We start from the raw sequence: 18,640 nt of genomic DNA on the forward strand, positions 1-18,640 counted from the left end.
ACAATGGAGACTGATTATAACATCCTAGCAGAAACCATCTCTTGTTGAATAATGTCTCAGAATGTGGACATGATCTGAGTTGAAAAAACCCAGATTCCAGGCAAAAGACATGTTTGTTTTCTCCCTTTCAGGAATACACAAGCATGGGGGTTAAAAAACCAGCTGCAAACCTGATCTGTATGTTCTAGTTCTGGTGTGCTAGTGTGTGCTATGAAGGTCACAGCAGAAGAACAACAACCAGGCATCCCTGCAGCTTGTAGGTTAAAGCCTCTCTTCTCTGGCTGGAGGCAAGTTAGCAAAGACACAGACAAAAAGGAAACAGGACAACTACTTCAGCTAACTTGCAGAACCAAATGTCTCCAAACCAACTGCTCAACTGCCAAAATCAGCTCAAGCTGAATCACCCAACTTAACGGCCGCAACGTTTCACCATCTACTCCCCATGGCCAAACCAAAGACTGATTTGTACACCGCTTTTTAACTTTTATTTTTTGACTCAACTTCTCATTTCTGATCTGTGTATATATGTGTTGCGTTTTTATTATTTTTCATGGGCTTTAGTAACAAATAAACTTATTCTTTCTTTGACTCAAGAATGCCTAGTTAAATCAGCTCCTTCTAAAACATAAATACATTTGAACTGGGAAAAGGTATCCACAAGGGAAGGGATATTTTTTTAAATTAACCAACCTCATCCGGGAGCATAACAATTTGGGGTACCTCGCCCGGGGATTGGTTGTAACAATATTGAGCGCCATATCTTTGCCACTGATTGCAAGATCCATGCCATTACTTTAGTGTTTAATAACAAATACTGGTGTCTTGAAGTGCTATGAAAATGGCATTGGTCTTTACGTGTTTGCAGAACAATGTAATTTATTAACATATTTGGTGACTTACTTTACTCATCAATGTGAATGTCAATGCTGGGGAACAGGACATTTTTCAATTTCTGTTATCTGCCCAACCATCATATTCATCCTCGTTCTAAGAAAATATATATGTTGTTGGTCTCCAGGATTAATTCCTGCTGCAAAGCAAAAGTCTGCCAGTGCAAAAATCGAGATCCTGGTAGTGTTGTTGTGGGAATGCTAATAAATGGAGATTCAAAATCAAGACCCAATAAAGGCCTTGTCAAAGTCTATGGCCTTCAACAGATAAGTGCTTTTGGGTAGAATGAAGGTAGAGAAGGTGGTTATATGGCCCAATCCCTCCATGGGTCAGCTCAGGACAGTTTCCACCACTTTCCAAAGCAAACCACCACTTTTATCTGTGGACCTGGAATTTGGCAGCAACACAGATGACAATAAGATCACTTTTTCAGGATCTAGTTCCTGCCTTTGACACCATTCGCATCTGATAGGCTGGGGGAAGAAACGGGAAATGCCATCCTATTGGGGGGTGTGGGGGATAAGAAATCCCAGTTAGAGTGAAGAACTGATGATAGGTCAATCCATTTTCCCATGATCCTATTTAATTTCGGACAATGTCACAGAAGAAATTCCCTCCATTATCTCATTATAAAGTATGTTTATCAGTTACATCACTGGGGATATCCTTGCTTACACTTTTATTAATTTGAGCATTTTAAGAATAAAACAACCAGAATAAAGTATTCAAAATAAAAACAGGAGATGTTGGAAAAACTCAGCTGGTCTGTCAGCATCTGTGGAGAGAGAAACAGAATAAATGTTTTGAGTCCAATATGACTCTTTTTCAGAATAAAATATTCATTCCTGAGGCTTGAGACTGCTATGTGCACATGATTTTTAACAACCGACAGCCTTAATGTCCTATGGATAGGGTGAGCTGTTAGGAGAATACAAGTTAAAGTTAAAACCCTACAGAGTTCTGAAAATAGGAATGATCAAAATGAAAGATTTTAACTACCTGATTCTTTTCCTTCCTTTTATGAAATCATAGATGTAACTGTTGCAGTCAGTTATAACATTGCTGATTGTGCAGGACAGCACTTCACAACTTTGTCCAGAGCAGCAAAACTCACATACTAGACCTAACTCAGCTTGTTTCACATTTTGAGATGGCTCAAGTTTCTTTGTTAATGACATTGGCCAGAATTTTCCAGCCCCACCTGCACTGGGGCCAGCGAGCTCTCCATTCACATTGGTGGGACCAGAAGATCCCAGCGGCGTGAGGGACTGGAAAATTCTGGCCATTGAGTTGGAACTAATCCATAGTCAGTATCAAAATACATGAAAGCAGAAGATGATTACCCTGATGGGGTGACAGTTGCTCTAATGAAATGATTCCTTCCATCATTATATTGCTTCTTTGTTGATTGTATTGTTGTTTCTTTCATTTTGAAAATGACTGTACCATTGTCCAGTGAGAGGGAGAAGATATCAGGCTGAAAAGAGATTAACAAACATAACCATTGGGAAGCATTGGTGGTACTCCACTAGCTGTGACCCTGACCTCATAAAAGTGTATAACTCACAATAAAGCATCAGTGACTATTTACGTTACATGGTTATGAAAAATACTTAAAAGGTTTCAGTTGGGGAGTTGATGGTGTGATGTAAACCATGCTCTCCTTTCACTTTTTGGGACTGGGGTTAAAACCTTCCCCTTAATTCTTATTGTAATCATCTTAAAGTTGTGCCATCATACTACTGTCTTGCATATTACCAACTTATTAGTATCAAGCATAGCCCAATTAATGCTAAGAAAACATTCAAATATTAATTTTGTCAGTTAATTGAACACATTTTACAATAAATAGAAGTCAGTGATACTAAGTTACTGCAATATTCTTGAACTGCCTTTGCAACATCAGATGTTAATTGTGTTAGTTAGTAAAATCTATTTCATTATTTTACATGTATTTACAGTTTAACATTCACTTGTTACTAATTACATTACCCTAGCCATGATAATAAATGCTAGTTCACAACGTTATGGTGTACATTCCTCTTTAATGGCTTTGGCAAAGAGACGTTACAACATTCATACTTATATGTATCCCGATAGAGGGTTGGCAGTGTAAGTGTTAATGTAATCAAATCGATTGATGGAAGATAATTCAAACAAGCCATATTCAAGCGTCTGGTACCCTAAAGGAGGAAAAAAATTTTCACTAATTCCTTGATGAAGAGTTGAGGTAAAAGATTTAAAGATTCACCTAATATCCTGTGATTAATATCCCTTCCAATGTTTAATTGGGAATGCACAAGGACAATCCTTATTGTGGTATCAACAAAACTGTAGGAATGGACCCTGATTGAAGGTTTTCCATTCAGTTAATAAAATTTGTACTTCTACAAAAAAAAACAAAGAAATTTTCTCTAAAATATGGGAAGTACTTCTACTTTGACTTCCCCTTTAAGACGTCTCTCTGATACTCACGCCTTCATTGTAATAGAAAAGCAGTCCATTGGATTGTAATGTCCTAAAATTGAAGCCTCCTTCAAAGTTTGAAAATGGTGTAATCTTTTCGCTGGAAGAGATGAAACCCTCCCCATTGAAATAAGCCATGCGTGACATCTGTGGGCAGGAAGTAGAATATTGAAATATATACTTAGAAGAACCAACTGTGTCCAAAAGCAAAACTTTTGACAAAAGTAACACTTTCAGCTATTCAACTGATCATTGGCTGAATGTTTTTTCTTTAGTCAGATATGGCCTGGGATCATTGTACCCCTAATCCGTGGCCCACAACAGAACTGCTGCAAAATGTATATCAAGGCTTCCACTTATGGTCTAATTGGACTGCTTGTTGTCAGAACTGTTGCTTTCCGATTTCTCTTCATGTGTAGAAGAGAAGGATTAGGAATTGGGGGAATTCTGGCACCCAGTATAAATAGAAAGGCTTTTTCGATCAATTTACAAGGATTAATCAAATACGGTACCACAAACCAAACAAACCATAAAGAATATGCCATTAAATAGTGGGTTACAAGTTTCTTACCAGCCCGCATAAGGAAGTGCGCCCTCTGCAGTTGTGGCAATTCCACACGCAGCCTTGTTTAAACTTGTTTCCTTTCTCTCAAAATGCCGGAGGTGGCTTATTTGAAGTCAAATGCTTACCACGTAGAAATTGTACAGGGTTGCAACAAATGGTAGCACTCAGATGAGTTTCCATTATTAGTTGACACTTATTGTGCAAGGAAAATTACAAGAAAGGCAACTTATTTTTTGAATGTGTTAATTTTCTATCTGGTGGGTCCTTGATGTAAGCTATGATATGTCAGTTACATTCAGAAACCCAATACTGCTCCAAGCCCCATCAGTCATACAGGGATTCACTTACAAGTGATTCCTCCGGACAACCACTGCTGACTCCTAATGTCTCCTCTTCCTCTAGTATATTGAAGTCTCTCCTTTGGAACTGGAAACTCCTGAGACACCCCCGAAATCCAGCATCCACAGCTATGTATGACTTTAGACTATGCAGAAAAACAGAAACTGAAGTTGAGATCATAAATTCATTATTTTTAATGTTTGATTACGATAACAAATATTTTGGGATCTCTGGTTAAAAGAAACAACACTGTAATTTGTTATCAGTGAAATATCTGTAGTAAAATCCTGCAGTATATAATGAATTCTGTCACAGTAATTTATGGGCATCTGTCATGTGTTGGGATTCAAACAAAGGATTTGAAAATGAGTTACCTTTAAGCCATGTGTTTTAAATTAAAATGGGTTACCACAGGGTTAGAATTCTCCTTACAGCCATATGCAGCAGCCTCTGAGACAAAAATGAGATTAGGCACTAATGAGCCAGGCATTGATAATGCGCTTGCATAATGACAGAGAATGGGATGTAGGAGCAGGAGCAGGACATACACTCTCTTGAGGCTGCACAGTTAATTTGCTATATTGCCCCAGGGTCCCTGAAAACATCCAATATCAATAAACATTATCATTGTTATGGCCCATTCACTCGCACCTAACATGGAATGTTTGTCAAAAGCCGATGCCTGTGGGAGGGCATTGATTTTTACTGACAGATCTACTGGTGAATCTTGAATCGTCTATCAGTCAGAAGGACAGTCTTCCAACTTCCTATAGGTGGTAACATAAAAAAGAGAAAAGTCCATTATCAAGGTTAGTTAAACAGTTAAGTCAGAGAACATCCTAGCAAGTGAAAACTTAATCTCATGCTCAGAGCCAGTTAGAATCAGAAGGCTGACAAGAAAAAGTTGTTAGTCACTCACATGCAATTATGTATTAAGATTTATTATTTTCTTGTTGAAGAGGAGGGATTTAAAGCTTATTGAAATTAACGGATTTTGACCCTAGCTATCACTCTTTACATTCGCTAGTTGTCTGTAAATTAATTCATCTTTAACAATTTACATATAGTTCTGTTTTACTAAAGAATTTCAAGTCAACCTATGGAAAGAGTAGAGAAGCAAATAGGAGCACACATGCAAGAAACACAATATCCAGCCTATATCAAAAGGGATATTACTGTTATGAGCCTGGATTATGCTTCAGATGGTTAGACTTTGGGCAACTAAATAATGGAGTGAAGGGTTCACATGAGGAGAGATTTGGAAGGTTAAAGTGAAAGGACAAGGCTATAGTACAGGGTATCAATGCAGACAATGGTAACCAGAGTGTGACAGGAAGGGACAGGGTATACAAACATAGGAGTGCACCAGCAAATAAGGTCAGAGTAGGGAAAAAAAGGTATAAAGACAATTGAAGGCTCTTTATCTGAATGCATGCAGCATTCATAGCAAGATGGATGAATTGATAGCACAAATAGAATTAAACAAGTATGAAGTGATAGTCATTGCAGAGACATGGGGCAGAAGTTTTCGTTGATGGGCAGGCATGCGCCTGACCCACTTGAGCATGAAATGGCACACGTTGACGTTGGCCAAGCTTGCTGACATCAATGCACAGTTGTGCAATAGTTCAGTTGGTGGGCGAGCACTGGAGTCGGCAGCGCGCCTGCCAACAAGTAAAAGGCCTATTAAGCCCATTAAATAATTAATTAAATTAAATGTTTGCCACTCATCCAACCTAACGGTTGGCGGCCAGGCAAAAAGGCCAAGCGGCCTTTGCATTTTTTCCTGGAAACCTCATCCATGGCTGGGATGAGGTTTCCAAAAGCAAATAATAATAAAATAAAAGTGTTAAAATTTTATTAATAACAGAGTCACATGAGCAGGGACAAGTTTTATTACATTTTTATTTTCTTAATTTTCTTTTTTAAGAATGCTTCATCTCCCTGAGGCAGCTCTGTACCTCAGGGAGATTATGCAGTGCTCACTGGTGCGCATGCATGACGTTCGCACTCGGTCCTCTCACCCTCCTCCCCCTGCCCACACAGGCAGTGTTCAGCGCTGCCACTCGAGTTACATGCTGGGCGGGCCTTAATTGGCCCGCCAGCTTGAGATCACAGTCTGGTCCTGATTACAGGTGGTGGTCAGCTTCCTGGCCACCCCTGCTGAGCCTGCCCGCCAAGGTCCAAATTCTGCCCGTGGTTGCAAATCGATCACGGCTGGGACATAAATATGCAATGGTATTTGACATTTTGGAAGGACAGGAAGAACGGAAAAGGAAATGGGGTAGCTCTATTAATAAAGGATGAGATCAGTACAGTAGTGATGGTTCAGAGGATAAAAATGTAGAATCAGTTTTGGTGGGGATAAGAAATAGCAAAGGAAAGAGGTCACTGGTGGGAGTGATTTATAGGCCCTTCCCTATTTTTGTAATCTTCTCCAGCCCCAAAATCCTCCAACATAACTGCACCCCACTAATTTTGGTCTCTTGAGCCCCCCAAAATTTGAATTGCTCCACCTTTTTTGGCTGCACCTGCAGTAGTCTATGTCCAAGCTCTGAAATACCCTTGCTACACCTCTCTGCTTCTCTTGCCCACTTTCCTTTTTTAAGACACTCCATAAAACCTATCTCTTTAACCAAGCTTTTGGTCATCTGACCTAAAATCTTGTTATATGGTTAGGCATCATATATTGTTTGATAACGTTCCTGTGAAGCACCTTGGGACACTTTATTACATTTAAGATGCTATATAAAATAAGTAGTTTTTGTTATTTCTCAACTCAATCCAGATATACTCCATCCGAACACTACCATTGATAAACAGATTCACTCTTACAGCTGCAAGTGTTTTATAACTAGGGATATTTTGCTCCCAGTCCTGCATTAATGAGGTCAAGCTTCTATCAAAGTTACATTTTATCCCAATTCCTTCATTCTGTTTATTCTCTTTAATGCTCCCGAAACTGGACCTATTCATACTCCTCAGTGTCATTTTTCCTGGAATTTTTATCTTATCCTTCCCTGCTCCTGTTTTTTAGCTTTTCTGTTAAGGTATGTCTCACCATACTGATTTTCTTGAACTTGTTATTTTAAAATTGTTTTTCCTGATCATTATAATTATTTATAACACTTCCTAATATACTCCTAATGTCAATAATCTCATTATGCACCACTAAAATTATTAGTTAAAATTCATAAAACTATCAAGTTTGTCTGCCAGGAAATTATCAACAGTTTGGTTCAGATAGAGTTTATTCTTCTGGTATAGCACCTACACATACTCCGAATTCCTAACAAAGGTACTTGGATATGCCTACCCAGGCACCATCCAAAATGTGCCGCTGACCTGTAAAGCTTTCTTCTATGCTACTCTTCCAACCACATGCTCAGCTGCCAAACTATCTTCTGTCTGTCTGGCTTAATTTGTGGCACAGGTCATATTCCAGAGAATACTAGATCTGAGTTTTTGTTGTATTCCAATACCTTCACATTATCTATTTGTCTTTTCCTGTGCTTACTGGTTCTTTAAGTAGTACTAGTCAACTTGTATCAGACATTACAAAAGTGGTCCATATAATACCTACCATCTCTATTTCCTTCAGAAACAGTGTCTGGAGACCGATCTTCCATCAAATTCTTCACATTTCAGCATAGAGAAGTAGTTGGCTACTTTCAGACCCCTGATTGTGGGCCTTCTGACTTTTGTCTCCCTTTCTTCTTCCTTTTGACTTGTTCTAGCCTTCTGGCTTCTCATCTTTCTGCAGGGTCACTCATACTATGGAATATTTAATCTAAACCTTTCTCCTCAGCCTATGTACTGCATGATGGGGGGTGTCTATTTTTTTCAAGTATGGTTAGACCTGCCTGATGATTTGAGCATTGATAATATTTGTAATGCCTATACAGGCAGACTTGATCAGGGACTTAACCGTGTAATTATGAATAAGAAGAGCAAACAAATAGTCATTTGGTAGTACAGAACTTGACTTTTGCTGAAAAAAGAGATTTTTTTGTCAAAGCTTTTTGTCTTGCGCTCATCATGATAATTTTCAAGAAAATACCAATGTCAGGGAAACAATATATTTATACTATGTGAGAGGAGAATGCTGATTGGTTGGCAAGTGGACTCTGATAGGTAGAGGCTTTGCCATGATGAATGCACCTGTTAATGGTGACTGACAGTTAACTGCCAAGCATTGTTTGAAATTTAAACCAGGCAGCTTGACTCTGATTGGTCAAGACATTGCACTGGAGAATGAACCAGTGAGTGGTTATCACTTACTTTGTGTAGCTGAAACAGGCACAATGTGTGTACATGTTTTTCTGTCTGCAAAGAACAGGGCTCTGTGCATTAATATATATAGCTTCCAAAAGACGCAAAAATGCCACAGTGCAAGCCCAACTGACAATCTTAAATTAATGAAAGTAAAATACTGCAGACGCTGGAAATCTGAATTAGTTGTCAATGTAATTCTTAGCACACTGAGGATTATTTAGCAAATGTTGTCCAATCACGTAATTGCATCTAATGTTCGACACTGTTTTTTGAGTTTTGCAAGCATGGGCTGGTAGAGTACAGGCTGTACCTTGCCTGTTGTGAACAGCCGAAGGTACGTGCTGTTTGATACAATCTACCAGTCTTTGGGACGTACGGCATACATATCTAGCATCACATTGGCACTGAAATTCATGTACTACATTATTCATTTGTGTGATAGGAAGAATGTCTTTTTGGCTTGATGGCAGCATCCTATTAGTGACAAATACCACTCGTGTTGCTACGGCATAGTAAGCAGCATGAAACAGCTAGCTTCACCTGTTGCTCAAATTTTTGAGATACCTTGCCCTTCCAGGATAATCTAAGATAGGCTGGACAACATTCAGTGCCAAAAGTGATGGCCTTGAACCCATTCGTGAGTTTGCGTGAAATGATCTGATCAGGGTAGCCATTATCCTGCAGGATGTCTTTGATGCACCCTATTTCAGCATCAAGCTAGCATTATGAGCAAATAGCTCGGGCCTTACTTACGAGTTTGTTGATAAGGCCAATCTTAAAGCGCATGGAACTGCAAAAGTCCCAACGCGTATAAGGACCATGCGTTAGACCATGGTGGTGAACACCCTGGCAGATTTCTCAACTAGTACGTCAAGGAAAGGGAGTTTATTTGACTGCTCTATTTCAAATGTGAATTTTTCAATAAAAGAGTAAACATTAACATAACTGAAATATTTTGCTTAGTTGTGTGGTTATTTAAATATTTTTTAGATAATTCCGTTAGAATACTTTACCAAGGTTCAGGGTAAGGCAAAATCATTATTTTAAATCATCATATCAAATTCTGCAAAGCAGATGAAAAAATAATATTTAAACTATACATTAACTAACCTTGATAAGACCTGAGCAGGAGCTCCACCAACATAGACATCAGTGAAATACATGTCCTTCTTTTCATTTTCAACATTTTTTACATTGATTCTGTCAATCAACAGGATCATCTTCTTATAATTATGGTAAATGAATGCTACCTGAAGGAAAATACAAACCTGGTTTAATAGACCTCCTCAGAAACAGAAGGTTTAAAATGCATACACTGCAACGGCTGCTTTCAGAATAGCCAACATATGTAAAAATAAAATAAAACTTGAAATGAAGTACAAAATACTGAAGGGTAAAAGTTTGTTCACATAGCATCTCATTGATATCATTGAAGAACACTGCATGGACTTTGCAGGTGGTGGCACAAATGCTGCCTACCCCTGGGGAATCAACCAAGTCTGTGTATTGCTGTTTGAAGCAGAACTACATGAACAAGTTCTCCCTTTAACTGCCTTCTTTAGTTTTGGAAAGGAGCTCATGTTTCCTCCTAAATGAGTGGCTTGCAAACTCCTCGATGATACCTAATAATTGAATTCACTGTTTCATCCATACTTGTAATCACCAACAGCAGTAACTTATATTTGCATAGTGTCTTTAACTTATTAAATTAAATTAAGTTGCTTCACAGCTCAGAACATTATAAAACCAAGCCACATAAGGAGATGATAGGTCAGATGATTAAAAGCTTAGTCAAAGGTATGCGTAAACGAGTGTCTGAAAGGAGGAAAGTGAGGAAGAGGGCCAGATAGGGAGGGAATTCCAGACCTTGGAGCCTAGGTAACTGAAGGAATGGTCACCAGTGGTGGAATGATTAAAATTGAAGACATTCAAGAGGCCAGAATTAGCGGAATGCACGTACCTCAGTGGGGGGGTTGTGGGGTGGAGGAGATTACAGAGATAGGGAGACATAGATCATGAAGGGAGTTGAAACCAAGAATGCGAATTCTAAAAGCAAGGCATTGCTTGACTGGGACCAAAGTAGACCAGCGAGCATGGGGGCAATATCAATCAAGATAAAGCAATAATACGTACATTTATATAGACCCTTTCACATCAAAATTATTAAAAGCATTTGAAATAAATTGTATTTTTAAATACAGTAATTGCCATAATAGGGAAAAGCAGCTGCCAATCTGTGTCAGCACAAATAGACATTTACAGCTGATCAGTGGCAATAGATGAAGACAATATTGGTCAGGTGAACAATAGGTTGCAAATCTATGAAGCATTATCTGGTCATGCAAAATTCCTTTGCGTGTTGTTCTAATTAAGTTATTACCTCATTTTATTTTAAAGCATACAGAGAACTAGCCTAGACAAAAGGATTATTTAGTCATTCAGCATTTAATTATTTTGGTACTGAATGCTTTTGTCTATTTCTCAGTCAAGTAATTTGCCAATGGACCCATTCAATCCACTGGCCCAGGCAAGAAGTGACAAAATTCCTAGTGTGCATTGATAATGAAAATTACACAGTTATATTTAATAATGTACATTTGGTAATGTTGTCCTTTCATTATAGGCACAGAAGTGATCAATGATAATATCACAAGTTGAATTATTCAAATATTAATTGCAAGCCATCCTTACTAATGCATTTTAATACAATATTCTATGATTAACAGTTAATCTAAACTTTCATTTTTCATTTATGAAACATTTTAGACCTGAGACATTCCTTGAGTTTCCAAAGAAGTCAAATCCTGCCTTGTAACATTTACCTCATGATATTTTGCATCATTTATACGTTTCCTCTTATCAGTATCCTCTAGGACAACAGGGCCTTTGCTGAATCCAAAATCATAAACCAAGCGTATATAACCATTTTGCATTTCCATACTGAAGAACATATCCTAAGAGAAGTATAGAAAGATATATTTGTATTAAAAACAAGTGAATGAGAATATACTTCAAGCATGCCTTGAAATGTCATTGCAAATAAATTGCATTCAGAAGTACTTAATAAAGAATTCAAATAATTTAATAATAAAAACTCCTTGGTGATTTGGGGGTGGGGCCCGCTCATCGAGGGGAAAATGACCCGATTTGACGTTGGGAGGAATCCCCGATGTCATCCCGGGCCATTTAAATTTTTAGGAAGGTGGGCGGACAGCGAAATCAGCTGTCAATGGCCAATTGAGGGCTCCAGATTATTCATGAAACTTCATCCACTGGCGGGATGAAGTTTCATGTCCGTTTTTTAAAAACGTAATAAACTTTAAATGTTTATTACCAACATGTCCCATCTCGTGTGACATTGTCATGTGAGGGGGACATGTTAATAATTGTAATATTTTTCTATTTTTCGACTTTACTTACCCGTCATGAATCTCCCTGAGACAGGACTTTGACAGATGGGGATTCCCTTCCAAGGAAGCGCAAAGCACTTCCTGTTGGGCAGGCCGCTGGGTGGGGCTTAATCGGCCCGTCCACTCAAAATGGCGGCAGGCCCCGCTTTGGTGGCGGCGGTCAACTGTCTGCCCGCTGCTGAGCCGATGGGGCCTGCACGCCATCTGAGGGCAAAATTCTGCCCTACAAATTCTGGAAATCTAAAATAAGAATAAACAAGTCTTGGCTGAAAAAGACAGCAGGCTGGCCAGTAAAAGGTGAAGGGTGATGGAATCATAACCACATGTTAACTCATGTTTTCTCCATCAAATGCAGACTGCCTTGCTGTCCATTTCAAACATATTATCTGGGAGCAGTGAACATTCTTTAGGTTTCCAAGACTTAAAAACTCATCTGATATTAGCCAAAACAACAAATATAATTATGATCACATTGGGATGTTATGTCACAGCAGTTGGTAAAGGCTGCTCTAATTCTTTCCTCTATCTGGAGCATTTATTAAATAATTTACTTCACTCAATTTCTTTTCAATTCTGTAAGGCCCACTAGATCTTGCATGTAATACATCACCTAGTTCTGGTAACAAAACTAATACTTTCTCTCCAGAAACAGAACTGCGAGCTTTAACTTTCTTATCTGCTTTCACTTTCATCACTTGCTGTGATATCTTTAAAAGTTTCGTAGCCAACTCTGTTCAATCCTTCCCTGAAATTTGATACATAATCCAAGAGAAAAGTTTCTGAATTTTGACCCACCAATTTCTCATGAATTAATTTCAGTGGCCCTCTTACCTCTTGACCATAAACTAGTTCAAAAGGGCTAAACCATTCAATGCATTAGGAACGTCTCTAATAGCAAACAACAAGAATGAAATTCCTTTATTCCAATCCTGTGGATAATTCGGACAATACCCTCTCATCATAATTTTTAAAGTTTGATGCCATCTTTCCAAAACTCCTTGTGACTCTGGATGATAAGCTGTTGACTTAAACTGTCTTATCCCAAACTGTTCATTACTTCCTGAATCAGCTGTGACATGAAGTTTGACCCCTGATCTGACGTATTTCCTTAGATAAACCATATCTTGTTAAAAATGTAATTAACTCCTCCACAATCTTCTTAGTTCAAATATTTTTTAAAGGTATCATCACTACAGGAAACCTGGTAGACACATCCATTATTGTCAGTAAGTACTGATTTCCACTTTTAGTCTTGGGGCGGGGTGGGGGAGGGTTGGGGGGGAATCCTACACAATCAATCAGTCATGACCCTAGTAAAAGGTTCTTCATATGTTGGTATTGGGATTAAAGATGCCAGATTCATTACTGCTTGTGGTTTTCCTGTTACTTGACATGTATGATAGGTTCTACGGAATTTGACTACATCCCTGTGCCATCCTGGCAAAAAACACCTCTGTATCTCTTCCTAATTCTCGTGTTTTCCTAATTCTTAAATGTCCCCCCATTGGGATTTCATAAGCAATCCTCAGAATCTCATTTCTATACCTTAATGGGATAACAAACTGATGCACCTCACTACAACTTTCATTTGCTGAGGCATGATCTGGCCTCCATTTTCTCATTAAAACATTGCCTTTAAGGTAATAACATACTGGAATACATTTTGCTTCTCTTTCTGAATAAGCTTTCTGATATAACTGCTTTAATTGCTATTCATTTTTCTGTAACTCCACTAATCTCCTTAAGTTAAAAACTTCAGATGAATTGTCCTATAGTCTTTCCGCCTGAACAACGTTATCAAACACAGTGCCAACTAATTGGATTTTGACACCTTCTCCTTGCTTTTGAACTGCCTGCCTTCCTTGTTTATCTTGTTCTTCCCGATGAGCTTTTGAACTCGTTACCACACAACCTAGAAACAATCCAGGAGGCTCCTTATGTAACACCTCTGTTGAAAACACTTCTACAGGTTACTCAACTGCCCTCGGCATCAGCCACATTTGTGATTTAGCTATATCATTATCCAGAATAAATTGAACCCCTGCAATGGGCAATTTTTGCACTATTCCAACAATAGCTTCAACTATCCTCCATTTGCTCTTTAAATTTACCTTCCACAATGGAATAGATTTAGCATTGCCATGAAACCCAGTTATTATCACCTGCTTCTGCAATACTCCCTCAGAACAACAAAAATCACTATACCACAACATTAAAGATTGACTCGCCCCGTGTCTCTTAACATTTTAACATCTTTACCTACTCCACCTTGTACACATGAAAGACTTTCCCTTCACATACAAGGGCCAGAATCTTCAGGTTGGTGAGCGGAGGAGGGCCCCACTCGCTGATGTCACTGCACGTCATTCTGATTTTCAGTTCAGCGGGCACGCGCTGGACTCAGCTGTGCGCCCGTCAATCTGTCAAAGACCTATTAAGGCCAATTAAATATCAATTGATATATTTAACGGAGCTGCCACCCAACCTTAAGGTTGGTGACAGGTGAAGAGCCCAGGCAGCCTTTGCATTTATCACAAAATCTCATCCACAGGCAGGATGAGGTTTCAAGAAGTGTTTATAAATTGAATGAAAGTTTTTGTTAAAGCTCGTTGACAGGCCCCAGCTCATGTGACACTGTCACACGAGGGGACATGTCCTAAATTTTTTTTCATCTTTATTAAAATTTTTAATAAGCAAACTAATCTCCCTGAGGCAGCTCTGTGCCTCAGGGAGATTCCTGCGCTCTTTTGCGCACACGCGCAGAAGAGCACAGGCCCCGACTCAGCCTAATCCCTCCGCCCACACAGAGAGCGCTCAGCACTTCCTGGTGTGAATCAAGCTGGGCAGACCTTAATTGGCCCACCCACATAAAATGGCAGCATGTAGCCGATCGGCTGCGCGCCCGCCCGTGCCTGCTCTGCCCAACACCCACAACGAAAAATCCTCCCCAAAGTCTTTCAACATTTCTGCAACCTGCTCCTCAGAATTCTCTTGGGTAAACTGTGAACACATTCCCACTTCTTTATCTATCACTGATTCTCCCCGTTTTACCTGTACACAAACCATTGGTTTTCCCTGTGCCTGAACCACAGAACCCACTTCCAGAACTTTTCTGTATCCCAATAATTCCAACAGATTTTTCCTGCAATTTCCAACATCCTGACTTTGTGTGCCCCACTTTATTACAATGAAAACACCTCAATTTTCGAATGTCATTCCTACCCTCAGCACCTTTTTTATTCTGAGAACAAAACTTACAGGGGATTCCCAGCCATTCCTTCTCTTCCCTGACTACCTATCTTCCTTTCACCTTCCCACTTTCTATCCTTTTCCTATTTGAAAGGGTGAGGAACAAAAGGTTTAGCTATGTTTACTAACTCATAATCATCAGCTATCTCTGCTGCTTGTCGTACAGTTTGAACCCTTTGTTCCTCTACGTAATTTCTCACTACCAAATGGATTGAGTCTTTAAATCCTTCCAAAAGAATTACTTCTCTAACAGCTACATATGTTGTCTCTATTTTTTAATGCCCGTATCCACCGGCCAAAGTTACTTTGCTTTACCCTCTCAAACTCAATGGGCTGAATTTTGCCTTCAGGGAGCAGGGGGGTGGAGCCTGCTCGCCGACGTACAAAATGACATGGGATGATGTTGGGGGCAACCTCTGACATCATCCCACTCCATTTAAATCTTCCGGAAGGCGGGGGCACAGCAAAATCAGCTGTGCGTCCGCCGACCTGTCAATGGTGATTTGAGGCCATTGACAATGGGCAGGCCAGGAGCTCTGGCGGGCTTCTGAGCTGGCGGGATGAGGTTTCATGTCGGGTTTAAAAAACTTTAATAAAGTTTTAGTGAAATTTATTAACACGTCCCATCTTGTGTGACATTGTCACATGAGGGGGACATGTTAAGGATTTTTAAATTTTTCTATTTTTAACGTTTATACAACTGTCAGTGATCTCCCTGAGGCAGCGCTTAGACTTAGGGAGATGTGCACTTTTTCATGAGCATGTGTGAAAGAGTGCACTCTCGCATTTGGGGAATCCCCCCACCCGCATAGGAAGCACATAGCACTTCCTGCTGTGTGTCACACTGGGCAGGCCTTAATTGGCCCACCCACTTAAAATGGCGGCAGGGCCCGCTTCTCTGGTGGGGTTCAGCTCACTGCCCGCCGGAGATTGGGTCGGGCCTGCTCAACCGGTAGGCAGAAAATTCTGACCAATATAAGTTTTCCCAGGCTGTTTTCTCATATTCCTAAATTTCTGCCTGTATGCTTCATGAGCCAACTCGTATGCACTCAAAATAGCCTTTTTCACCACATCATAATTAACCAATAACTCTTCAGACAACGAAGCATACACCTCATGTGCTCTATCCAGCAACTTCGGCTGTCATAATAACATCCAGTGCTTCTGTGGCCATTTCATCTATTTAGCTATCATCTCAAATGAAATAAATAAAGCTTCAACATCTTTTCCCTCAAACTTTGGAAGAGCTTGTAAAAATCTAAACATCTTCCCCACTGGGTTTTAGGTTAAAGGTTTTTCCATCATAAGAACTCTTCTCAGAAACCAAGATCTCTTTTTTAACTTCCAGCCTTCTAAGCAGGTATTCTCTTTCTTTCTCTTTTTCTCTTTCCTAAAATTCTAGTTCCAGCTTCCTTTCTTTCTCCTTACACTTTCTCCCTTTTAAATGTTGTTTCTCTTTCCTTTGCTTCTAATTCAAGGTTTTCTCTGTTCTTTGCTTGTTGAAATTCAAGCTTCTTAATTTCAAACTGAAGTCTCACTGCTTCCAGTTGTAACCCACTCGTGCCAGATATCACTACCAACTGTAGATGCTGTGCTATACTTTTAATTATATCTGATTTCCACTACAGGTAACCCCAATTTTAACTTATCTGCCAACTCTGTTAACTTACTCTTGGTTATTTTTTACCAACCAATCTTCTACTCCCAGACAAGTCTTAGCAATTGTCAAAACCATCTTGCAGTCTCTCTGTTTCTAAAAAAAACCTCACCAACTCCTGAATTCAAAGTGCTTCTCATACTTGTAATCTTAAGGTGCACCAATTTCAAACCAATCAAGAATTATAAATATTATCCTGGACGAGCTCCCAGTTGTTATGACACTGCAGTTGGTAAAGGCTGAGTTATTTAAAATCCCAGTGGGAAACTTTAAACAAGTGTCATAGCCTATATTTTCCATTGGTATGTTTGAGATGCAACTCTGAATTCAGAAATGAAACCACCAAGCCTGTAGAGGCTGTTTATATAAATTAAATTAAACGCCCATTAATTTTACAAGGTATTAAACACATATACATCTACAAATTTTTACCATAATAACTATTAAACAAATCCCCAAATTAGTCACTCCTAAAGTCTTCCCCAAGGCAACAATAACCCATTGACTTTAAACAAACACCAGGCAAAGCACCTTTTATCTTACAAATTCAAAATGAGGTTCCTTTCAATTTGTTTCCTTTGCAGACAGTTGTAGGCTTACAGGCACTTGGATATCACATGCCTCCCACACACAAAACTCTTCTGTATATACCTAGCCTTCCCTTTGAATGCAAATTCTCATTGTATCACCAGGCCCTTTGATCTCCACCTCTTCTAACAATAAAACCCCTTTCATTGTACCAATTTTATTAGTAATATAAACATGTTGCTTGATGTCTCCTAGATAGGTGCAAGATTTTACCCCAGTCTTTGAATGGTTTATTCAACAAATTTCAAATGCACTCTTTACCTTACTGTTTCACACCTCAAAACTACTATTCATCAAAGCACCCAGACTAGCTGGCTTTAATCCAATTAACACACACAACCTCACAGACATAGATCCTACTACAAGTCCAATTTAAAATAATTTCCAATAACATTATATACATTAATAACTCTTCATGACATGGGAGTAAAATTCTCATTTGAATTTAATGGAAACTTTTATGATGGAAATTTATCCAATTTTGATGGCTTACTCATATTGTTAATGTTTTTGCTTCTACAAAGCCCTTTTATATGGTTGTGATAATATTACTACTACTGTTCCAAATAAATCATTAGTTTTTCACTAGCAGTTATTAAAAGGGTTATAAAGGTTCCGTCTAAGATTGGTCAAAGCTCCTTGTTATCTTGCAAAATTTTATGAGGATAGTAGAATATGTTTGCTGTCACAATTTAATCTGTTTCCTTCACCAAGCTTCTGATTACTCTTCGTCATTTTTCCCTCTTTGGCTGAGCATCCAATTTTGTGAAGCATTTTGGTGCATTTTGGAATGTTAAAGTTGTTTAATAAATGCATGTTTTTGTTCTTGTTCTGCATTGATAATGAGAGTTACACAGCTATATTTAATAACAGTACAAGTGGTATTGTTGTCTCATCTTTATGGGCACAAAAATGATCAATGGTAAAATCACAAACAGAATTTTGTGATTTCCATATTCATTCTGCTGACAGGCCAACATTAATCCGGTTGCTAAACACAAATTAATGACAGATGGTGGGGTGGATTAGTATACTAAATGTTCACATTATTCAAAGCACAATGAATTTAAATGAATCACAAGATATTTAAGTATGTGAGGAGGATTTTATGAATTTTAATTTCAGGCTCTGAGAACACAAATTGGGAATTCAGCCACAGGATTTTCCATCTATTAATTTTAATTTCTATTATTCAATATT

At 38.8% G+C, this 18,640-nt stretch overlaps 1 protein-coding gene across 1 annotated transcript in view; it reads right to left on the bottom strand.

Annotated features, from left to right (window-relative positions):
* lama4 (laminin, alpha 4) overlaps window positions 1–18,640 on the bottom strand; it is a 216,340-nt gene that overhangs the window by 45,506 nt on the left and 152,194 nt on the right. The window contains exons 26-30 of the mRNA XM_041187778.1: window positions 11,359–11,490; window positions 9,647–9,786; window positions 4,271–4,406; window positions 3,367–3,504; window positions 2,235–2,368 (exon numbers count right to left, since the gene is read on the bottom strand). Of these exons, the coding sequence (XP_041043712.1) occupies window positions 2,235–2,368; window positions 3,367–3,504; window positions 4,271–4,406; window positions 9,647–9,786; window positions 11,359–11,490 (680 nt within the window). The remainder of the gene's footprint in view (window positions 1–2,234; window positions 2,369–3,366; window positions 3,505–4,270; window positions 4,407–9,646; window positions 9,787–11,358; window positions 11,491–18,640) is intronic.

The sequence above is a fragment of the Carcharodon carcharias genome, chromosome 5, assembly GCF_017639515.1.
Source record: "Carcharodon carcharias isolate sCarCar2 chromosome 5, sCarCar2.pri, whole genome shotgun sequence".
Lineage (NCBI taxonomy): Eukaryota > Metazoa > Chordata > Chondrichthyes > Lamniformes > Lamnidae > Carcharodon > Carcharodon carcharias.